This window comes from Stenella coeruleoalba (genome assembly GCF_951394435.1).
Source record: "Stenella coeruleoalba genome assembly, chromosome: 1".
Classification (NCBI taxonomy): domain Eukaryota; kingdom Metazoa; phylum Chordata; class Mammalia; order Artiodactyla; family Delphinidae; genus Stenella; species Stenella coeruleoalba.
The window spans coordinates 27,986,571-28,011,912 of NC_137169.1; the positions used below are offsets into that span (position 1 = coordinate 27,986,571).

Consider the following 25,342-nt stretch of genomic DNA (forward strand, 5'->3'; position numbering starts at 1 on the left):
CTAGTTGTGGCAAGCAGGGGCTACTCTTTGTTGTGGTATGTGGGCTTCTCATTGTGGTGGTTTCTCTCACTGCGGAGCTTGGGCCTCAGGTGTGCAGGCTTCAGTAGTTGTCGCACGTGGGCTCAGTGGTTGTAGCTTGCAGACTCTAGAGTGCAGGCTGAGAAGTTGTGGTGCACGGTCTTAGTCACTCTGTGGCATGTGGGATATTCCTGGACCACGGCTCGAACCTGTGTCCCCTACATTGGCGGCTGGATTCTTAACCACTGCGCCACCAGGGAAGCCCTGTCGTTAATTTTGTGAGTTTGATTGCTGTGTGTCTCGGCATGTTTCTTCTTGGGTTTATCCTGCTTGGGACTCTCTGTGCTTCCTGGAATTGGGTGGCTGTTTCCTTTCCCGTTTTCGGGAAGTTTTTGACTATAATCTCTTCACAATTTTTCTTGGAATTTTCTCTGTCTCTTCTTCTGGGGCTCCTACAGTGTGAACGTTGGTGTGCTTAATATTGTTCCAGAAGTTTCTTAGGCTGTCTTTCATTTGTTTTGATTCTTTTTTCTTTATTCTGTTCCATGGCAGTGAATTCCATTATTCTGTCTTCCAGGTCACTTATCCGTTCTTCTGAGTCAGTTATTCTGCTATTGATTCCTTTTAGTATATTTTTCATTTCAGTTGTTGTATTGTGCATCTCTGTTTCTCCTTTAATTTTTCTAGGTCTTTGTTAAACATTTCTTGCATCTTCTTGATCTTTGCCTCCATTCTTTTCTGAGGTCCTGGATTGTCTGCACTATCATTATTCTGAGTTCTCTTTCAGGAAGGTTGTGTATCTCCACTTCATTTAGCTTTTTTGCGGGGGTTTTATCTTGTTCCTTCATCTGGTATGTAGTCCTCTGCCTTTTCAATTTGTCTATCTTTCTGTGAATGTGGTTTTCGTTCCACAGTCTGCAGGATTGTAGTTCTTCTTGCTTACGCTGTCTGCCCTCTGGTGGATGAGGCTATCTAAGAGGCTTGTGCAAGCTTCCTGATAGGAGGGACTGGTGGTGTGTAGAGCTGGGTATTGCTCTGTTGGGCAGAGCTCAGTAAACGTTTAATCTGCTTGTCTGCTGATGGGTGATTATCATTTATGTAGGTTATTCCAGCTCCTCGTCTGAAATGATTCTTATATTTGTATATATTGTGAAATGATCACCACAGTAGGTCTAGTTAACACACATCACCATAGTGTTAGAAGTTTTTTTCTTTGATGAGAACTTTGAAGATCTGCTCTTTAGTAACTTTTAAATATGTAGTACAGCATTATTAACTGTAGTCATCATGCTGTACATTATATCCTTACAACTTATTTGTTTTACTAGTGGAGGTTTGTACCTTTTGACCCCTTTCCCCGATTTTGCCTACCCCTTTCCCCCCCAACCGCTGGCAACCATCAGTGTGTTCTCTGTATCTATAAGCTTGTGTTTTTTTTTTTTTTTTGATTCTACGTGTAAGTGAGATCGTGCAATAGTTGTCTGTCTGTCTTATTTTACTTAGTATAATGCCCTCAGGGTATATTCATGTTGCTGCCGATGGCAAAACTTCCCCCTTTTCTATGGCTGAATAATATCCATTGTGTATCTATGCCACATTTTTTTAATCTGTTCATGTATTGATGTACACTTAGGTTGCTTCCATGTGTTGGCTATTGTAAATAATGCTGCAGTGAACATGGAGGTGCATATATCTTTTCCAGTTAGAGTTTTCATTTTCTGTGGTAAATTCTCAGAAGTGGAATTGCTCAATCATATGGTAATTCTGTTTTTAATTTCTTTGTTTTAATAAATTTATTTATTTTATGTATTTATTTTTGGCTTCATTGGGTCTTCGTTGCTGCACATGGGCTTTCTCTAGTTGCAGTGAGTGGGGGCTACTCTTTGTTGCGGTGCGCGGGCTTCTCATTGCGGTGGCTTCTCGTTGAGGAGCATGGGCTCTAGGTGCACAGGCTTCTGTAGTTGTGGCGTGCGGGCTCTAGAGCGTAGGCTCGGTAGTTGTGGTGCACAGGCTTGGTTGCTCCGTGGCATGTGGGGTCTTCCTGGACCAGGGCTCAAACCCGTGTCCCCTGCATTGGCAGGCAGATTCTTAACCACTGTGCCATGAGGGAAGACCTATTTTTAATTTCTTGAGCAATCTGCATACTGTTTTACATAGTACCTGCACCAGTTTACGTTGTCACCAACAGTACATAAGGGTTCCCTTTTCTCAACATCCTCACAAGAAGTTATTTCTTGTCTTTTTATTAATAGCCATCTTAACAGGTTTGTGGTTTTGATTTGTATTTTCCTGATGATTAATGATATTTAACTCATTTTTCTGTACCTGTTCATCATCTGTATGTCTTTGGAAAAATATTTGTTTAGATTCTCTGCCCATTTTTTAATTGGAGTGTTTTCTTTTTTCCTATTGGGTTGTATGAGTTTTTGGTATACTTTGGATATTAATCTCATCAGATATGTGATCTGCAAGTATTTTCTCCTGTATGTTGCCCTTTCATTTGGTCGATGGTTTCCTTTGGTGTGCAGAAGATTTTTAGTTTGATGTAAACCCACCTTCCTTTTTTCTTTCTTTGCCTTTTATTTTTGCTGTTCAATCCAAAAAGTCATCTGCAAAATTGATGTCAAGGACCTTACTGTCTATGTTTTTCTAGGAACTTTATGGTTTCAATTCTTACATTCATGTCTTTAACGATTTTGAGTTACTTTTTGTGTATGGTGTAAGATAGTGATCCAGTTTCATTCTTTTGCATGTGGTTGTACAGTTTAATGTGACTCTTTAGAGTCCTTGGGATTATTTGTTGTAAATTTTGAGAGAGGGCAATTCGTTGTGAGAGAATGGGGTGGGGGTTAGATAGCAGCTGTCTGCTGTTATGATTAAGCTTTACACTTTGAGATCTCAGAATACGTTGTGTTGTTTTTTTGTGTGTGTGTGGGATAGGTATTTATTTATTTGGCTGCATTGGGTTTTCGTTGCTTCACGCAGGCTTTCTCTAGTTGTGGCAAGCAGGGGCTACTCTTCATCACGTTGTGCGGGCTTCTCATTGCAGTGGCTTCTCTTGTTGCAGAGCACAGGCTCTACGTTTGCAGGCTTCAGTTGTTGCAGCACATGGGCTCAGTAGTTGTGGCACGTGGTCCCTAGACTGCGGTGGCTTCAGTGGTTGCGGCACATGGGCTTAGTTGCTCCGCAGCATGTGGGATCTTCCTGGACCAGGGATTGAACCCGTGTCCCCTGCATTGGCAGGCAGATGTTTAACCACTGTGCCACCAGTGAAGTCTCACGTTAAGTTCTAATTTATTCATTTTTCAAGTAATGCTATTTGTGAACTGTACTTAAGTGGCATATTCATAGTTTAAGTATATTTTGATTATTTTTGAATCATTTTATTTTATTACAAAAGCATTTAGTCATTTTAGACAGTTTGAAAGATTTTTAAAAGATATAAAAATAAAAATCTTTTGTAATTTCACTACTCAGTATATTTATTTATGATTATGTATAAGCTTATCTTGCATGTGTTTGTGTATTTTATTTTAGAAATGAACAAATGCTAAAATTTCTTTTTTTGGATTTGGTGTATAGTTGTATGAATTTTGAACACAGACATAGATTCCTGTTACCAGCACTACAAACAAGATTCTTAACAATCCTGTCACTCCAAGAAACTCTAGTGTGATATTTTTTTTATAGTCCTATTATCTGTTCCGGCTTAACCACTGGCAACCACTGTTTTGTTTTCTGTCAGTATAATTTTGTGTTTTGGAGACTTGTGAAAGGTGAACTGAAACAGAATGTTAACATTTTGAGACTGGCTTCTTAGAATCAATGTTTCATCACTTTAAGTGGAATTTAGATACCACCATATAGGTGTTTTATCCTTCCCTTTTATATTGTTGTTGTCATATTTCATATACTTACCAAATTTCTATTGTATAATGTTATAATTTTTACATTCAGATGTCAAATATATGTTAAAAGAACTCAAGGGTAGAAGATTGCTCTGTGTTTATAGTTATTCAGGTAGTTACTAGTTTCTGTTGCTCTTTCTTCATTCCTGATATTCTGAATTTTTTTGATATCATTTCACTTGGGTCAAGAAACTTTCTTAACAATTATTTTAGAGCAGGTCCACTGATAGTCAATGCTTTTAGTGTTCCTCATCAAAGGATATCCTTATGTCACCTTTATTTCAAAAGGTATATTCATTGTATATAGATTTATGAGTTTAACAGTTCTTTTTTCCCAGCACTTTAAAAATAGTTTCCTTTTTTTTTTAGCATCCAAGATTTCTGATGAGAAATATGCAGTGATAAGTAAAATGTTTTTCTCTGCCTGTTTTCGAGATGTTTTTCTTTGTTTTTAGTTTTCAGCAGTTTAATTATGAGTGTCTTAATGTGAATATCTTTAGATTTATCCTGTTTGGGGTTTGCTTATCTTAAATCTGCAGATATATATGTGTTTTTTCAAGCTTGTGAAGTTTTCAGCCATTATTTCTTCAAGTATTTTTTCTGTACTCTAGGGATTCTGATTACAAGAATGTTGTATTTTGATATGGCTCACAGATTTCTGAGGCACCATTCTTTTTTATCCCCTCAATCTTTTTTTCTCTTTCTTTTAAGATAAAGTGATTCTGTTGATCTATTTTCATGACTCTTTCCTCTCCATCTCTGTTTTGCTAATGAGCCCATGAATGAGAGATTGTTTTAGTTTTATTCATTATGCATTTTTTATTGTGGTAAAGTATACATAACAAAATTTACTATTTTACCCATTTTTAAGTGTTGAATTAATTGGCGTTAATAACTTTCACATTGATTTGTAAACCCTATCCATCTTCAGAACTATTCCATTATCCCAAACTGAAACTCTTTACCCATTAAATAATGACTATCCCGTTACCCCCTTGCCCCTCCCCCCAGCCCCTGGTAACCACTCAGTGAGTTCTTATTTTGGTTTTTTGATTTTTCAGTTTTAAAACTTTAATCTGTTTTTTCATTATATCTTCTGTTTCCTTGTTGAGACATTGGTCTTTCTGTTAGTTTTTCTGTCCTTAAGTTGTTTCAGAGTTTTAAATCTTTCTCTTTTCACTCAGTATATGTGTCCCATCATAGTACTATATTCAGATCTACCTTATTTGTGTGTGTGTGTCTATGGTGTTAAAATATACATAACATTTGCCATTTTAATCATTTTTAAGTTTAGTGGCAATAAGTATATTCAGAATATTAGGGAAACATCACCTCCATCTTCAGAACTTTCTACCTCATTCTTTGTAAAGTCTGCATAGAATTCCATAGTATAATGTGTATTAATAAATAACTTAATTGTTTCCCTGCATAGGGACTTTTTAATAAATTTTCATAGTTGGAAATTATGTGGCAAAAATGTCTATCCTGCATGTTGTTAAAAATAAGCTTTTATCTGTTACTTTGTTCCCAGGGACAGTTCTGGAAGTTAGGGTATTTGTAAAGGGTGTGTGTGTGTACGTGTGTGTGTGTGTGTGTGTGTGTGTGTGTGTTGGCTAAGATAAAGACCTTTATTGTATTATCAGTTGTTGCCATTTTGTTTTTAAAAAATTATATTAGGCCACTTCAGCGGGGTCTGTGCTGTGGCCGCAGGCAGACTGGCCTGCATGGGTCTGGTCCCTCGTGTCTGCGCTCTCAGGCTGTAAGCGGTCGATGGGATGGAGTGCTGCAGAGCAGGGTGTGGTGCCTGTCGTGGGGCTGGGGCAGCACGAGAGCCTGCCGAGAGGCTTGGGTATGGCGGGCGCCAGACCTGAGGCCTACCCCGCAGGGAGCAACCTGGTGCGGGCTATGGGGACGGAGTGGGGCAGCTGCCACGCTGAGCTGTGAGCCCTGCGCTTCCACTGCCGCTGCTTCGGCCCCTCGCGAAGCGCCGGGCAGCTCGGGAACATGGCCCTGGAGCAGCTCTGCTTGGTCCTCAAAGTGTTGTTAATAACAGTACTTGTAGTGGAAGGGACTGCTGTGGCCAGAAGGCCCAAGATGGAGAAAATATTGGAATCAAGCACATTCCTGCAACCCAGTGTGGGATTTGGGTTTGAACCAGCAATGGAGGTCATTTTGCTTCACCAAATTATCCTGACTCATATCCACCAAACAAAGAATGTATCTACATTTTGGAAGGTGCTCCATGTCAAAAAACAGAGTTGACCTTTGATGAACATTATTATATAGAACCATCATTTGAAAGTCAGTTTGATTACTTGGAAGTTCAAGATGGGCCGTTTGGTTTCTCACCACTTGTAGATCGTTGCTGTGGTGTGAAAAGCCCTCCATTAATTAGATCACCAGGGAGATTCATGTGGATTAAGTTAAGTTCTGATGAAGAACTTGAAGGACTGGGATTTCCAGCAAAATATTTGTTTATTCCAGATCCAGACTTTACCTACCTAGGAAATTGCCAGTTTGAGCTGTCAGAAGCTGACGGAATAGTACGTTCTAGTGAGGTAGAACAAGAGGAAAACAACAAAACCTGGCCAAGCAGTTGATTGCATATGGACGATTAAAGCTACTCCAAAAGCTAAGTTGACATGGAAAGTGGATCAAGGGACTTACTTCTATGGTGGCACACTGGTTAAGAATCCGCCTACCAATGCAGGGGACATGTGTTGGAGCCCTGGTCTGGGGAGATCCCACCTGCTGCAGAGCAACTAAGCCCGTGCACCACAACTACCGAGCCTGCGTTCTAGAGCCCGCAAGCCACAACTACTGAGCCCGCATGCTCTATGGCCTGTGAGCTACAACTGCTGAGCCCGTGTGCCACAACTACTGAAGCCCGCATACCTAGAGCCCGTGCTCCACAAGAGAAGCCAGAGAAGCCACTGCAATGAGAAGCCCTCGCACTGCAACAAAGAGTAGCCCCCACTTGCTGCAACTAGAGAAAGTCCACGCACAGCAACGAAGACCCAACGCAGCCAAAAATAAATAAATAAATATATTAAAAAAAAGAGTTATATTCAAAGTGTATATATTTTATTTATTTTTATTTTTATTTTTTTGCGATACGCGAGCCTCTCACCGTTGTGGCCTCTCCCGTTGCAGAGCACAGGCTCTGGACGCGCAGACTCAGCGGCCATGTGGGATCCTCCCAGACCGGGGCACAAACCCGTGTCCCCTGCATTGGCAGGTGAACTCTCAACCACTGCACCACCAGGGAAGCCCAAAAGTGTATATATTTTAATTGTGTACATAGTATAACTTATCTGGGCTTACAATTTTATTTTTTGTTTATCAGAGTGATATATGATTATTTAAAATTTTGAATATTACATAAGTGCTTATAATTGAGATTATATATATATCAACTTATGTAATTTATGCATACATATAGTTATTATATATTCCTGGTTTAAAGAGGTGCGTTTCAGGTGTATGTATGTCCTTTCAAAAAGGGAGCAGCTAATCTTTAAATAATTCTAAAACAGCATTTATAGAATCTCATTAGGTAAGAGTTTTACAGACAAATGATTGAGTTCATCCAGTTTCTCTAGCTAGGAAATTTTATATAGATTATCTTTTCCTCACTTTTGGAAAGAGAGAGCACATATAGACATATTTCAGAGATATTGTGTGTTCAGTTCCAGATCACTGTAATAAATCGAATATATCAATAAAGCAACTCACATGAATTTTCGGTTTCCTAGTGCATATGAAAGTTATATTTATACTGTATTATAATCTACTGTGTGCAATAGCATTGTATCTGAAAAAACGATATGCATACCTTAATTTTAAAATACTTTGTTGCTTAAAAATGCTAACCATTATCTGAGCATTCAGCAAATCATATTCTTTCTGGTGGAAGGGCCTCCTGCCTTGATGTTGATGGCTGCTGACTGAACAGGGTGGTGATTGCTAAAGATTGTGGCAACTGTGGCAATTTCTTAAAATAAGACAACAATTAAGTTTGCTGCATGAATTGACCCTTCCTTTCACAAACGATTTCTCTCTAGCATGTAATGCTGTTTGATAGCATTTTACCCCCAGTAAAATTTCAATATTGGAGTCATTCCTCTCAGACCCCATCACTACTTTATCAACTAAGTTTATATGATGTTCTAAGTCCTTTGTTGTTATTTCAAGTCTTCACAGCATCTTCACCAGGAGTAGATTTCTTCTCAAGAAACCAGTTTTTTGCTCATCCCTTAGGAGTTATAACCAACTCCTTGTTGATTATAATTTCATCATGAGATTGCAGAAATTCAATCACATTGTCAGGGTCCAATTCTAATTCTGTTTCTACCACATCTGCAATTACTTCTTCCACCAAAGTCTTAAACCCTTCAAAGTCATCCATGAAGGTTGAAATCAACTTCCTCCAAACTCCTGTTAATGTTGATATTTTGACCTCTTTCCATGAATCATGAATGTTCTTAATGACATCTGGAATGGTGAATCCTTTCCAGGAGGCTTCCAGTTGGCTTTGCCCAGATCCAGCAGAGGAAATCACTGTGTATTGCAGCTATAGCCTTATGAAATGTATTTCTTAAGTAATAAGACTTGAAAGCCACAGTGACCTCTTTATCCATGGGCTGCAGAATGAATGTTGTGTTAGCAGACACGAAACAACATTAATCTCCATTGGAGATCTTGAGTGACCAGGTGCATTGTCAGTGAGCAGTAATATTTTGAAAGGAATTTTTTTTTTCTGAGCAGTAGGTCTCGACAGTGTGCTTAAAATACTCAGTAAACCATCTTTTCAACAGATGTGCTGTCGTCTAGGCTTTGTTGTTGTATTTGTAGAGCACAAGCAGAGTAGATTTAGCATAATTCTTAAGGGCCCTTGGATTTTCAGAATGGTAAGTGAGCTTTGGCTTCAACTTCAAGTCACCAGCTACATTAGCCCCTACATGAGAGTCAGCCTGTCCTTTGAAACTTTGAAGCCAGGCATTGACTTCTCTAATTATGAAAGTCCTAGATAGCATCTTATTCCAGTAGAAGGCTGTTTCATCTATCTTGAAAATCTGCTGTTTAATGTAACCACCTTCATTAATTATCTTAGATCTTCTGGATAACTTTCTGCAGCTTCTACATCAATACTTGCTGCTTCACCTTGTACTTTGATGTTATGGAGATGGCTTCTTTCCTTAAAGCCCATGAGCCAACCTCTGCCAGCTTCAGTCTTTTTTCTGTGGCTTTCTCACCTCTCTCAGCCTTCACAGAACTGAAGATAGAGTTAGAGCCTTGCTCTGGATTAGGCTTTGGTTTAAGGGAGTGCTGTGGCTGCTTTGATCTTCTCTCCAGACCACTAAAACTTTCTCTGTATCAATAATAGGGCTCTTCTGCATTTCTATCATTCGTGTGTTCACTGGAGTAGCACTTTTTATTTCCTACAATTATTTCTCCTTTGCATTCACATCTTGGCCAACTGTTTGGTGCAAGAAGCCTAGCTTTTGCCCTGTCGGCATTTGACATGTCTTCCTCACTAAGCTTAATCATTTCTAGGTTTTGATTTAAAACGAGAGGTGTGTAGCTCTTCCTTTTACTTGAACACTTAGAAGCGATTGTTGGGTTATTAACTGGCCTAATTTCAATATTGTTGTGTCTCGGAACAGGGAGGCCTGAGGAGAGGGAGAGAGAGGGGGAGATGGCTGGTTAGTGGAGCAGTCAGAACACACACACTTATCAGTTAAATTCACTGTCTTTTATAGCTGCAGTTCATGACACCCTGAAAAGATTACAATGTTAATATCGAAGGTCACTGATCACAGATCACTGTAAAAATATAATAATAATGAAAAAATTGAAATATTGTGAGAATTACCAAAATGTGACACAGAGACAGAAAGTGAGAAGCTTTTGGAAAAAGGGTGCTGATAGGCTTACTTGATGCAGGATTGCCACAAATCTTCAATTTGTAAAAATCTCAATGTGTAAAGTGCAATAAAACAAGGTATGCCTGTATGCATTTAACAAAAAGTTCATTTAAAATGACAAATAACTCTCATGTTTTTCTTTTTTAAAAAAATATTTATTTATTTTTGGCTGTGTTGGTTCTTCGTTGCTGCGCGTGGGCTTTCTCTAGTTGCAGCGAGCGGGGACTACTGTTCGTTGCAGTGCACGGGCTTCTCATTGCAGTGGCTTCTTCTGTTGTGGAGCACGGGTTCTAGGTGCGGACTTCAGTAGTTGTGGCACACGGCCTCAGTAGTTGTGGCTCACGAGCTCTAGAGTGCAGGCTCAGTATTTGTGGCGCATGGGCTTAGTTGCTCTGTGGCATGTGGGATCTTCCCGGACCAGGGATTGAACCCGTGTCCCCGGCATTGGCGGTGGATTCTAAACCACTGCGCCACCAGGGAAGTCCCAACTCTCATTTTTTTATAAGGTGAATGATCCAGAAATACTAAGTTTTCAATCTTGTTAGACATATTTTTATTGGTTTCTTTTTTACTGGTCTGTCAGATTATCTGGGATTAACATAACATGACACAGTAAATTAGGTGTGAGAACTAAAAACTATGAAAATTTAGTTAAAAATTATTTTTCAACTAAAAATAATTTTTTTTAGTGACAACTTAAGTTTGATCCTTCTGGCCTCTACCTATATTATCTTGTTTAATATATTAAATGTTACACTAAAGTATAATTACATACAATCTTATTACCATACATTAATTGTGGCTTTGGAAAAAACACAGAAAACTTAGATTTTGTAAATGTCTTTCGTGATAGAAAAAGTTAGTGTGTTATCACTAAAGGAACTAATATTTTAATTTCAATTAAACTTGAACTGACTGGGCTTGCTTTTAAGTTATTCTTTAAATAGAAGTGCTTGATCATGTCTGGTTAGTTCTATGAGATACTCTCTCTTAAGAAATTTTAAATATTTAAATCATATTTTCTTTCTAATATATATGCATGACAGCCGTTATTGGGCAGTGATGAATACACTCAACGATCCGTACAGTTTGGTGCTGCTGCCTAAGGGGCCAGTAGTTGTACCCAGAATTGATTTTATACCATTAGTGCTAATGTCAACACGGTAAAAATACATGGAATGTCTTAGTATTACTGTGAAAATAGTTTTGACTTTGGGGGACTCCTGAAAGGATTCTGGGACCCTTATGGTCTAAGAACCACATGTAGAGAACCACTGCTTCTGGGGTTTTATTTTTCAGAGGTTTCTTAGATGGCGGCAGATATTTGTAGGCTGAGTAATCTTTGTTTGCCTTTGTTTTTTCATTCCACAGATACTTTGAAGCTAGACATCAGTTAACTTTTCAATGTTTTGTCAATATATGATTTAGGAGATTTCTTCGGATTGATTTTTACTTTTTTGGGTTGTGGCAGTTTGCACCTTGATTGATGTCAGGGATCCGAGGTTTTTACTTTTACCTTAAATAATTGAAGAAAACTTTTATTTGTTTTAAGTTTTATAATTTACAACTTTGTATTTGTTGTAGATATTAGGAAGCAGTGAAGATATTTCCCTTGAGGGATATCACGAATTTTATTATTATTTTTTTGTTTTTTGCTTTTTTTTTTTTCTGGCCGCAACTGTGTGGCCTGTGGGATCTTAATAACAGTGAATATTTTTTGTTTTGTTTTGTTTTGTTTTGTTTTGTTTTGGCCATCTGACATGTGGGATCTTAGTTCCCCGACCAGGGATTGGACCCTCGCCCCCTGCATTGGAAACTTGGAGTCTTAACCACTGGACTGCCAGGGAAGTCTCATGAATTTTATAATAAATGTTCCTGAGCTTCCAAATGAGGAACCAAATTTATACATCATTTTGGAGTAGAAAATTTGATGACAAAAGTATAGCTAAACAGTTTCAAACATATTATAAAGAATCACGGGAGCACATATTTTCCTTCTTCCTTAGTTTATGTTTCAGGGTAAATGCAGCATTCTATCAATACATATTCAGATTGAAAGGGAGACATTGTCCACCTATTCAAAAATGACTTTTCTTTTTCCTTTTTAAATCTGGATAGCTTAATTTTCTCCTTAGCTGTTGTGAAAAAAGTCATAAAAGAAGTTATTTTAGGACGATAGCTTTTCACAGTTGAGTCTGATTTTTATTTGAAGTTTTTTTCTCAGTGATGACTGAGAATCTATACTCTGTCTATATTTGGTGATAAATATTGTCCATTTTATTTATAAGGTTTTTGTAGCTATTTGAACAAATGTCTTTTCCATTAAAATATGCATGTTAATTAAGCAGTGAAATGATACATTCTGTGACTCTTTAGTAATACATTTCTATTGTCTGAGTTCAATATAATTCTGAATTTGGAATTAATTCAGTTGCTTCAGTTCATAGAATTATGAATTTGTAAAATCCAGCTTACTTCAGTTGTTTCTTTTGTTTTTAAAATTAATTAATTTTTGGCTGTGTTGGGTCTTCGTTGCTGCGTGTGGGCTTTCTGTAGTTGCGGCGGTTTGAGGTTACTCTTCATTGTGGTGTGCGGGCTTCTCATTGCAGTGGCTTCTCTTGTTGCGGAACACAGGCTCTAGGCACGCGGGCTTCAGTAGTTGTGGCATGCGGGCTTAGTAGTTGTGGGTCGTGGGCTCTAGAGCACAGGCTCAGTAGTTGTGGTGCATGGGCTTAGTTGCTCCATGGCATGTGGATTCTTCCCGGACCAGGGCTCGAACCCGTGTCCCCTGCATTGGCAGGCGGGTTCTTAACCACTGCGCCACCAGGAAAGTCCACTTAAGTTGCTTCTAATTGTAACTTTGGTGACAGCACGTGAGATACTAATTACAAACACTAAGTATACTTATAGTAAGTTGATAGTGAGTCAGTTTTGTTTTGTTGGAGAAATCGAGCCCATTTAAGTTTTAGTTCATGTCAAAGTAATTTTAGTGGAAATAATTATTATATTTTACTTTACATAAATTTTAGAATGAATAAAAACGTGAAAGGAGTGCGGATTTGATTCCATTTTAAGGGAAGACTTGTCAATATCTTAAGTCATTTAATTGGGAAAAAAGCACCTAAGGAGAGAGAATGAGGTCTACTTTTTTAGTGTCTTCATCAAGTTTTCAGTCTCCGTTACACCAATTTGAGTTTTTAGTTTATGCCTAGCTTGAAGGGAATTGTGAGCATCAAGTTTGAGAGGCTGGAGAGAACTTTTAGGGTATTGTAGACCAACTTCATTCATTTATATGGGTTGAAGAATTTGAACCACGGAAGAGTTAAGTTTCTAGTTTAAGGTCTGTTAGTGAATTAGAAGCAGAGTAGCATCTAGAAGGAAACTCTACTGATGCTAACAGTCTTTCTTGAGACCTATTACATATTTGACAGCAAATATTTTCCACATCTAACTACATACTTATATTTTGTTTACTCTGTACAGTCAGTCTTCACTTTGCAGGCTTCTGATATGCTCGAATTTCTGTTGGTATAGTTTAGTTAAAAAACACCGGTCACCTAACAATACAGTTCAACTGTCATTTACTGTGGTATGTTAACTGAATAATTGTGTAGTGTATAAACTTTGATGCTCGCTCTTCAGTTCACAAATCACTACATATATCAATAGATAGATGCCCATAATAATTGGTGACCAATCACATTACTTCTCTCAAAGTCTTTTGGAGGTTGGTCACTGTGCGTCTGTTATTCATTTTTTGTACAGATAGCAAAGTTTACAGATGTGTTACCTCTTTGTTTTCCAATGATAAATTCATGTGACATTTTACAAAACTGGACAATCAAAGGAGAGAGTTGACCAACAAAGATGGAAGTTCATCAAAGAAATGAAAGGTGATAATACTAGATCTGAAAAATTGGATGTTATAGAAGATTTGAAAGTAGTGGCAGGTAGTGAAGATAGGACAAGTACTTTTCCTGTATGAAGGTTTGGTATGAACTGTATTGAAAACATGAGATGAATATAAAAAATAAGGTAAAATTGCTTCAACATCATATAGTTTAAATTGTAATAGAAACAGATCTCAATCAGTTTGGCTAACATTCATGCCAAGCTGCATTGAAAGAAAACTAATTACAAGGAGACTGAAGAAATTTTCATTACCAGTAAAGGCTGGTTTCATTTCAGAATCAGCATGCTGCTAGAGCAGATAGGGATGCTGCTGTGAATTTTACTCCCAGATTCCAAAGATTAGTTGAGCAAATAATTGATCATCAACTATTTAATGTGGGATAGGTCTGTTTTGGAAGGCAGTCTCATCAGTAATTTATGTGACGGAAGACAGGATCATGAAGTGGTCATAAGGTGGAGAATATAGATATAAAGTCTGAGGAACTTAGTAAAGGCAAATTTATGAACATAAATGAAGAAAAGTGATTGTGACAGAAAGGATGAAAATGTCTCAGAGGAAGTGACTGGAAAAAATATCACGTTAAAGGAACTCTTGGAAGTATATGACAAGATTGAAAGGGCAAAGGATAAAATGTTGCATGTCCAACCAAACTTGGAAAGATTTATGACATTTTGCCAAGGCTTGGAAGAGATACTTATTCTGTATCATAAGTTATATGAGGAAAAGAAGGAGGTAAGCACTGTCTTACTTTCTTGGTAAGGTTTTTACAAAGAAACAAAATACTGATTCTCAATGTTTCTTATGTTTTAAATTATAAAATAGTAAATATTACACAGTATTCTTCATTTCTCTATACATTTTAACTGACAGTAAAAGAGTCTTAAACAGAACAATGTAATTTTTTCCCTTTAATTATTCAGATTGCTTTGCTTGATTTCAGATTGCAAAGTCATTTTTGTGGTCCTGTACTACAGTGCAAAGTGAGCACTTCCTGTATAAAAAGTATGTTTTTCCCATAAGAAATTTGTTATATTTTCCAAGTTGATAAAATGATTATAAAGATTATCAATATGAATAAATTTGAAGCTTTAAGTAAAGGATGTTTGAATTGGAGTAGCAATAGGGAAAAAAGACTAGCATTACAATTGTGGGGTTGAGGGAAGAGGACTGGACATTTAATTTGGAGTGGTCTGTTGCAAGCATAAAAACTATTTGATGCTCCTGCTTAATTTTTGTGATTCTTGCAAATTTTAAAGTAAACTGAGGATGTTTAAGTTTTTAATATAAAATGAGTTTTAAATACTTATTAACTAGTAAAAGTAATTCTTTTGTTCAGCAAACATTTATTGATCTTCTGTATGTTAGGCATTGTTGTTGTAGGTGCTAGGCTTACAGCAGTATGGGACAGACACAGATCTCTCTAGACTAGAATATACTTTAACTTTCTTCCTGCTTTGAACTGGTAAGAACAGATACTACACTTGATCTTAGCCGAAAGGCCGAGAAGTGATTCCCTGCTTTGAAAGATGTGGAATCTCTAATTCTTTATGAGTCTTGATTTCATTTAGGTTCTGTTGAAAGAAACTAACTATTTTTACTTTTTGTATAACTTTAAAGGCTTTTGTGTAGACAGTGTTTATTGTTCCTTTTTTAGATAGTCTCCAAAATGGGGTTACAACTCCAGGTTTATATAACCCCTGTCGATGGGATATTTCATGATACAGCTTCAGAGATGTGGATGGGTACTTGATTTCTTATAGAATCCCCAACTTGGGAGTAAAGTTTTTATAGTTGCTGTCATAGACGCATCTGTAGGTGTAGAGCTGGGAAAGAGTTGTGAATTCTGCCTTGTTCAGGAGGTTGGATGTTTGTGGATTATGTGAGATTATGGCATCGTTAAAGAGTTGTAACTTTAGTTTAGACATTAGCTATTGATTTTAAGACTGGAGAAGCTTAAACACTGCACAGTGGTCTAGAGAGATGAAACTACGTGATGGATTGGGTGAGCTGTAGGTCATTAGCTAGAGTATTTGCTTTGGGAATGGGGATGTAATGGGTATATGAAGGCAGGAAAAGATGAAGCAGTAGAGGAAGTAGGGCCAGACTGTGGAGGGTCAGAAGTTTGGGCTTTTTTCTGGGGAGCCTTTTTCACAGCGCTATGTGTGTGTACTTTTAAACTCTCAGTACCTCCATTTCTTCACCTACAAAATAGAGGTGTTAACAGTACTTACTTGATGAGATTTTGAGGAGGTTAAATTGAATTAAGTCATGTAAAGTGCTTGAAAAAGACCAGACACAGGGTAAGGTTCTTGCTAAGTATTGACCACTAATCATTATGGTTTGTGAACCATTGCATCAGGTAATCTAAAAAATTCTGTAATCAGGCAGTTGATAGAAATGATAATCACAAATGGTTAATAACTATATGGAAAGATGCTTCAAAATTATGAAAATGAAAGCAATTAAATGTAAATAAAACAGCAAAATGCAAATTTAAATGAGATATCATCTTTTTCCTACCAAATTGAGGACGGTGAATAAAACTCCATGCCAAATGGTGGAAAAGTTCTATAATATTATATTTGGAAAAAATATCTGATCACAGAACTCTTTTTTCTTAGGGCCCCTTGAAGGTTTTGCATAACAAATAATGAGAAATGCAAAGTTATGATATTCACTTTATATGAAAGATACTGAGAGATTATACAACACAATGTGCTATGGCCTATAGGTATCCCACGATAAAAAAGATTTATCTAGAAAGTGATACTGACACATACATAAGTTAACTGTGCCATAAGTGACTGTAAGTGAAATGTGAATCAAGTGCTACAGAGAAGGAGTCAAGAATTCTAAATGGGTTATCAGAAAAGGCCTTATTGAAGAGCTGTATTTTAAAGAAGCACTGGAGAGAATTCCCTGGTGGTCCAGTGGTTAGAACTCCACACTTCCACTGCTGGTGGCTCCGATTAAATCCCTGGTTGGGTAACTAAGATCCTGCAAGCTGCGCGGCGCGGCAGAAAAAACAACAACAAAAAAACCCAGCAGTAGCATTGGAATTTTATCAGATAGAAGTCATTCCCAGTAGAAGGAAAACAATATGAGAATGGTATGATGAGAACTTTGGGTAGGAGTAAGAAATAAACTTACTCCATAGAGTAATTTTCAGAGCACGAATCTTCCTTCTTGCCATCTCCTTCATTTTTTTTTCTTAGGATAAAGTCCAGTGTCTAAACATGACTAATACTTAGGGTGACCAAACTGAGACTTTTTTTTCTTTGCTTTTATTTTTTTGGCTGCACCCTGTGGCATGCCAGATCCTTGTTCCCCGACCAGGGATCAAAACCTGCGCCCCCTGCATTGGAAGCGGGGAGTCTTAACCACTGGACTGCCAAGGAAGTCCCAAACTGAGACACTTTTGAGAGTGAAAGGGAGCACATTAACAATTACATGGGGATGATAGACCTAAGCTGAGATGCTTTTGGCTAACTGGAATATGTGGTCACCCTGTCTATGAAGAATGTCCAGTGTTTGGCCCATGATTTGTCATCAGCTTTATTTTACAGTGCTGACCTGCTTTACTGCCAGAATTCTTATCCACCTAGTCTTTCTGAATTTTGAATTCTCTATTTTATCTCCTGCTAAGAACCTTTACATTTGCTGTTCTTTTCTTGAACCTTCTCTCCCATCTTTTCACCTGTTTTAATTCTTAGTCATCCTTCAGATCTTAAATTACAGAACAGTGTTTCTTTGTCTCTCCTGACCTCCTGTATAGGTTAGCTCATCATGGAGAGTAGTGGTTTATCTAAAACCCTAAGATGTGTTGGAAATATAACTGATAGTCTTACTACTGATCAGTTGAAGAGAATGGAGGAAAAGTTTTGAGAGTTCTTGTTTGACTTCCAGGGTGTTGGGGCTACTACTAAAATGAAAAAAGGTGAAAAGAGTAGGTTTTAGAGAAGAAGATGCTGAAGCACATTTGATAGTTTTCAGTATCTGCTTAATCATTGAAAAATCCACCTTCAGCTCCCTCAACTGTTTTATAGCTATTGGTCTATTGTTTAGTTTTCATTGAATAAATTTATCATATAAACTCTCAAATTGTTACAGATATTAAAACCAGTTTGAGAAAAGTGTTTATGGTATTAGGCATTCTAGCAATTATGTCCAGGGAATTTGTGAAGTTGTATGGAGGATCAAAGAGAAAAGTAACTTTTTTTTTTTTTGTGTTACGCGGGCCTCTCACTGTTGTGGCCTCTCCTGTTGCGGAGACGCGCAGGCTCAACGGCCATGGCTCACGGGCCTAGCCGCTCCGCAGCATGTGGGATCTTCCTGGACCGGGGCACGAACCCATGTCTCCTGCATCGGCAGGCGGACTCTCAACCACTGCGCCACCAGGGAAGCCCAAATTAACTTTTTTAAAATAAAATAAAAATTATTGGTTTAGGATTCAATAAGTTTCTTTTTTTAAAAAAATTATTTTATTCTTGGCTGCATCGGGTCTTAGTTGCGGCATGTGGGATCTTCATTGCGGTGCGTGGGCTTCTGTCTAGGTGTGGTGTGTGAGTTTTCTCTGTCTAGTTGTGGCACGTGGGCTCTGTAGTTTGCAGCATGCGGGCTCTGTAGTTGAGGCATGTGGGCTCAGTAGTTGTGGCATGTGGGCTTAGTTGCCCCATGGCATGTGGGATCTTAGTTCCCCAACCAGGGATTGAACCTCCGTCCCCTGCATTGGAAAGTGAACTCTTTACCACTGGACCACCAGGGAAGTCCCAATAAATTTCTAACTGTGATTTTTTTTTTTTTTTTGGCCACACCACGTGGCACGTGGGATTAGTTCCCTGACCAGAGATCGAACCCGGGCCTCCTGCAGTGGAAGTGCAGAGTCCTAACCACTGGACAGCCAGGGGATTCCCTCTAACTGTGATTTTTTAAATGTTTAATTTTTTTTCTGCAGGTGGCTGTGGGTGGTGTTTATCAATTCACAGTATATTGGGATTTTTAATTCCTCCAGGGTTAGGGAACTTCAGTGTTCTGTTTTTTAAGTAAAAATATAGTTTATCCCCAATGCTTAATTTTTGAAATACAGAGGGCTGAAACATTTGCCCAGTGCTTTCCTTTTATTTTAAGCAGTGGACACATTTTTACAAGTGAAATGTTGTAATGAACCCTAATTTTTAAAACAAGGGAAGATATCTTTTATTAGTGTAATCATATTGCTCACATTTACTGTATATTTACTTTGCTAAGTACCATGCTAAATGCTTTTCATTTAATCATCCTAACAATCCTGGGAAGTGTAAGTATCACTATATATATATTTTGTGGGTAAGGAAATTTGAAAGTAAAAACCTTAAAGTTATTTATTTTATAAGTTTAAATATGAACAGTTATATGTTTTGAATGGGTAGAACCTATGAGACTATTTTGATAACTAAAAATGAACCGGTAATTTTTTGTCCTAAATTAATATCTATATTCATTTATTTTTTTAATTTTAAGTTTTGTAGTACTGAGAAAATCCTTGCCCATACAAAATATTTATTATGGATTTTTAAAAAAATATTTACTTATTTGGTTGCACCAAGTCTTAGTTGTGGCAAATGAGCTCCTCAGTTGCGGCTCCAGGGCTCCTTAGTTGCGGCATGTGGGGTCCTCAGTTGTGGCATGTGAACTCAGTTGTGGCATGTGAACTCAGTTGCGGCATGCATGTGGGATCCAGTTCCCTGCGTTGGGAGCTCGGAGTCTCATCCACTGCGCCACCAGGGAAGTCCTGAAGTCAGCTTTGCTTTTAAGTCCAATTAAATCTTTCATGAAACTTGAGCGATGAGTAGTACATTAATTTCAAAGCTAAATTACTATTTGTGTCTGATTTCTTATTTATAAATATACAGGCTGGACAAGAAGCACCCAAACATATTTAGCGAAATCACTATATTGTAACAAAGCTAAGTCTTATTACTTGTACATTTGTTGACACCCCATTGGTTAGATTATAGGCCAAGCAGGTGTTCTGGAGTCCTGATGGAGTCCATAATTGAGAGTGATGTTAGTGTGACCTGCTTGGGCAATGTTAAGTGAGTAGTCACCAGCAGGTTTGAATTAAAACAAATAAAAACTCAAAAAAACACACACCCCAATCAAAAAATGGGCAGAAGATCTCAATAGACATTTCTCCAAAGAAGACATATACATGGCCAACAGGCACATGAAAAGATGCTCAACGACACTAATTATTAGAGAAATGTGAATCAAAGCTACAATGAAGTATCACCTCACACCAGTCAGAATGGCCGTCCTCAAAAAGTCTACAAATGATAAATTCTGGAGAGGGTGTGGAGAAAAGGGAACCCTGCTACACTGTTGGTGGGAATGTAAATTGGTACAGCCACTATGGAGAACAGTATGGAGGTTCCTTAAAAACCTAAAAATAGAGCTATCATATGATCCAGCAGTCCCACTCCTGGGCATGTATCTGGAAAAAACCAATAATTTGAAAATATACATGCACCCCAATGTTCACTGCAGTACTATCTACAATAGCCAAGACATGGAAGCAACCTAAATGACCATCAACATATGAATGGATAAAGAAGATGTACATATATACAGTGGAATATAACTCAGCCATTTTAAAAAAAGAATGAAATAATGCCATTTGCAGCAACATGGATGGACCTAGAGATTATCTTACTAAGTGAAGTAAGTCAAAGATAAATATCATATGATATCACTTATATGTGGAAACAAAAAGAATGAAACAAATAAACTTATTTGCAAAACAGAAAGAGACTCACAGACTTCAAAAACAAATTTAAGGTTACCAAAGGGGAAAGGTGGGTGGGAGGGATAAATTAGGAGGTTGGGATTAACATACATACTACTATATATAAAATAATCAACAAGGACCTATTGTATAGCACAGGGAACTCTACTCAATACTCTGTAGTAACCTATATGGGAAAAGAATTTGAAAAAGAATAGATATGTGTATATGTATAACTGAGTCACTTTGCTGTACACCTGAAACTAACACAACATTGTAAATCAACTATACTCCAATATAAAATAAAAAGGATTTTTAAAGAAGAAAAAAACAACAACAAAATCAAAATGAGTCAAAGACAGACTCTCCCCTAATTGATGCTCTGCCTTATCAAGAAGTTCAAATACATAAAGAGTTAGCACTAAAATGAGGTAACCTCATCACACAGGAAATTGTACTTGAGGGACTTCATTGTATTAAACATATTATTTATTTAACACATTTGAATGTATATTTTAAAAATTATTCTTTAAAAAATACTGGTATATGCCCACATAACAACTCCCTGTTAATCTTGTTTCAGTAGTGCCTTTTGGTTTTTAATACCTAAACTTTATAGAAGTATTTTTCTCAATGTGTTTTTAAAACAGCTTAATAGAGATGTAATTCATATGTCATGCAGTTCACCCATTTAAAGTGCATAATTCAGTAGCTGTATTTTCACAGTTGTGCAGCCACATCAACGTTAGAACATTTTCATCACCAGAAAAAAGAAAGGCAGTATTGTAGAAAAAGTGCATTATCTTCAAACACTTGGATCCCCTTCTTTCTTTTTTTCTTACATATTTTACTTTATTTTTAAAAATTTTATTGGAGTATAATTGCTTTACAATGTTGTGTTTCTACTGTACAGCAAAATGAATCAGCTGTACATATACATATATCCCCTCTTTTTTGGATTTCCTTCCCATTTAGGTCACCACCGAGGACTGAGTAGAATTCCCTGAGCTGTACAGTAGGTTCTTATTAGTTATCTATTTTATATGTAGTATCAATAGTGTATATATGTCAATCCCAATCTTCCAATTCATCCTACCACCCTCGGATCCCTTTCAGTGCAGACAAGTGCTTTCATTCTTTGGCTTGCAGTCACATCTCCCATTTCCCTTTTATTCTAGAACATAGCTCATTGAGTGGAATGGTAGGTAGAATAACCTTTACAATTTCTTTTCTTTGCTTTCCTTTTCAGTGTTCATATCATTGAATTCAGTTATGTTAAATGTGTTTAATGAATCACCTGCACTATAATTTTTTATTTTCTCTTTTTGTTTGCTTTTGGAAACTCTGACATTTCACCAGGATGTATCTTTTTTTTCGCTTTCTCTTTGTTATTTGGTGGACCCATTCAATCTCAAATATTAATTTATTTAGTTCAGGGAAATTTTCTTCTATTATTTCACCTGTCTATTGTTCTCTTCTTTGGATTTGCCTTTGAGATTTCTGTTACACCTAATCGTTTAATCTTCCATGTTTTCATATAAAGTATCTTCCAACTCTTTGACTTTTTGTTTTTTGGAAACTGATTGAGAACTCTGTCGTTAGCTTGGCCAGTAAGATTTTTATTTTTGCTGCCATTTTCTTGTTTCCAAATATTTTCTCATGTCTCCTTTTCATGGCCCATCTAAATATTTTCTGATGTTTAGTTTTTTGTATCAGTAGCCTCTCAGATATCTCAGATACCACTTAAAATATTTTTTAGAAGTTCGTTTTCTGTAAATTGTTTCCTTCTGGAGTGGTTATTCTGTTAATTCACCTTGAGCCTTCTCTTTCCCATAGTTAATTTCTTTCAGAAACCTGGAATCCTCGGTTGTCTGTTCACATTTATGAGTGTTAGCTAGCTGTCGTGTTGTGTTTCATCTGTAGTTACGTAGGTAGTTCTTTTTCCCTGAAGTTTTTCCCTTGAATGGGGAGATTTCACTCTAGCTTAGTAGGCAAGGTTTATCACAAAGCTGACTTGTTTCTGTTTTTGCCTCATTGATGAGTAGTAGGTAGAGAAGCAGGAGATTGGAATGCTCAAACTTGCCAAAGTGAGGAGACCTTTGAAGACTAGGAGTGAAACATACTAGTAGTGTCTTTATTAGCTTCTGGGTGGAGTTGCCGCTGCTTTACTTTTTTCCCCCCATGTCTGTTTTAAAGGCCTGAAATTACGTCAGACTTGGCTCTGCTTCTGTCTTGGGCCCTAACATACTCAAAAAGGAACCATTCCTGTAATATGGCTTACTTTCATTTAAAGAGAAGCAGAGGGACTTCTCTGGTGGTCCAGTGGTTAAGAATCTATCTTGCAATGCAGGGGACGCTGATTTGATCCCTGGTCAGGAAACTAAGATCCCACATTCCACAGGGCAACTAAGCCTGCGCACCGCAATTAAGAGCCCGAGTGCCACAACGAAAGATCCCGCGTGCTGCAACTAAGACCCGACGCAGCCAAAAAATAAATAAATATTAAAGAGCAGCAGACTTCTGGCTTTAGCCTAAGAGCAAAACCTATTGATGCTGGTTGTTCTGTTTAGTTATTATTTTTTTAATTAATTAATTTTGGTTGTGTTGGGTCTTCAGTGCTGCACGCGGGCTTTCTTTAGTTGCCTCAAGCAGGGGCTACTCTTCGTTGGGTGTGTGGGCTTCTCATTGCAGTGGCTTCTCTTGTTGCAGAGCACGGGCTCTAGAGTGTAGGCTCAGTAGTTGTGGCGCATGGGCTCAGTAGTTGTGGCTTGCAGGCTCTAGTGCACAGGCTCAGTAGTTGTGGCACACGGGCTTAGTTGCTCCGCAGCATGTGGCATCTTCACGGACCAGGGCTTGAACCCGTGTCCCCTGCATTGGTAGGCAGATTCTTAACCAATGCGCCACCAGGGAAGCCCTGTTCTGTTCAGTTTTGATTAGAAGTTTTACATAGTTCTTAATAATAAGTGTTGTTAGTAAGTTCTCAGTAAGTGTTGGCTGTGTTTTTTATTATTATTATTACAAAAGTATATGATCCTCTGTATTTTGTGATAGGAAAGTGATTTTTGAAAAATAAGTAGCTTTTTTGAATCACTTTTTTGTACACCTGAAACCTTGTAAACCAACTATACTTCAGTTTTTTTTTTTTTTTTTGCGGTACGCGGGCCTCTCACTGTTGTGGTCTCTCCCGTTGCGGAGCACAGGCTCCAAACACGCAGGCTCAGCGGCCATGGCTCACGGGCCCGGCTGCTCCGCGGCATGTGGGATCTTCCCGGACCAGGGCACGAACCCGTGTCCCCTGCATCGGCAGGCGGACTCTCAACCACTGCGCCACCAGGGAAGCCCTATACTTCAGTTTTTTAAAAAAACCTTAAAAAAATAAAATAAGTAGCTTTTTTATAGTGAGGGCATGTATTTATGTCTTCATTTTTGGGTTGCGGGCTTTGGCCTGAGAACCCGTTTTATTCATTCTGAATTTTACTTTACTCTGTTTGGTGGTGTTTTTGTTCATGTTGTTGTGAATTCATATACTTTGGGTTGAAGATTACAGCTCTAAGGAGAGCAAGGAGGGACACTAAAGGGTATGAATGAAGGATATGATAATAATGTTACTTTTTCTTTTTTTGCTTTTTCAGTTTGAGCAGAAAACTGGTGCAGTTTTTGATGAAATTGTAGAGAACTGTAAGTACCGTTCTAGAAAGAAACCAATCATGTCTTTAGATAGATAATAAATATGTCTAGAGAAAACATTAATCTGTAACAGTGATTAGTTAGGGCTAATTAATGTGATGGTCCAATTTGATTTAAGTTTAGATCTTATCACACTTTGTTAGTATTTTAATAAAGTTAATCTGAATTGTAAGAATCTTACTCTTTTCTTTAAATATTTTATTCTCATAGTTATTAATGTTGAAATATAGCCATGCTTTGTGTGTGTGTGGATCATATTGAACTTATCACTCAGTAAAGGTTTCTACTTTGTTTACAGGGTCTCTTAATTTTCTCTTCATATTTTTTCCATTGTTATATGGTTTTCTTAAAAGAAACTTTGTTTCTTAGATTATAAAAGTAATACATTCTATTTTATAATACAAAAATGAATAAAGCAGAAAATAAAAGCCTTTACCATTCTCCAAGGAGAATCAGTTTTAAACATGTAATATATATCTTTCCAGACTTTTTTCTATGAATGTAAATGTATATCTCTATGTGATGGGAGGGGATTTATGTATCCTGTGAACGTTGTTCTTGCTTTTCTCATACAAGTGCCTAGATATATTCTGTGTCAGTGGATATGGAGCTATTGCATCCTTTCTAGTGGGTACTCAGTATTTTATTGTATGGCTGTACTATAAGTTAATCAGATTCCTCTTTTACATGTGTGTGTATTATTTTCAACTTTTTACTATTATAAACAATATTAAGTATGCATTTCTATACACATCTTTGTCTACTTGCTGAAGTGTTTTTGTAGGATAAATTCTAAGGATAGACTTTTTCTTCCAGTTTTATTGACATATAATTGACATACTGTTTTGACTTACATACATCGTGAAATGATTACCTCAATAAGTTTAGTGAATCTAACAATAGAATTGATGAATCATCAAAGGATGTTCATGCAGTTGTTTATGAAGGATAAATTTTATCATCTAGAATTCCTGAGTCAAGGAGAATGTTCATTTCTTTTGTTTTTTGTTTACTTTCACCAGAAGGATCTGTGAGTACCTTCTTTCTCTTTGGAATTAGTTTGTTTATATTTTTTGAGTGATAACAGTTTTCAAACTACATGTTGAGAAGTAACTAGCTCTCCTGA

The 25,342-nt window shown here is 37.4% G+C and overlaps 1 protein-coding gene across 4 annotated transcripts in view; it reads left to right on the forward strand.

Moving 5' to 3' along the window:
- ZMYM4 (zinc finger MYM-type containing 4) overlaps positions 1-25,342 on the forward strand; it is a 175,316-nt gene that overhangs the window by 48,567 nt on the left and 101,407 nt on the right. For 3 of the 4 annotated variants that reach the window (XM_079917194.1, XM_079917190.1, XM_079917191.1), the window contains exon 2: positions 24,162-24,207. The exons of the other annotated variant lie outside the window; for it this stretch is intronic. In XM_079917194.1, the coding sequence (XP_079773320.1) occupies positions 24,162-24,207 (46 nt within the window). The remainder of the gene's footprint in view (positions 1-24,161; positions 24,208-25,342) is intronic. 4 annotated transcript variants of the gene reach the window in all.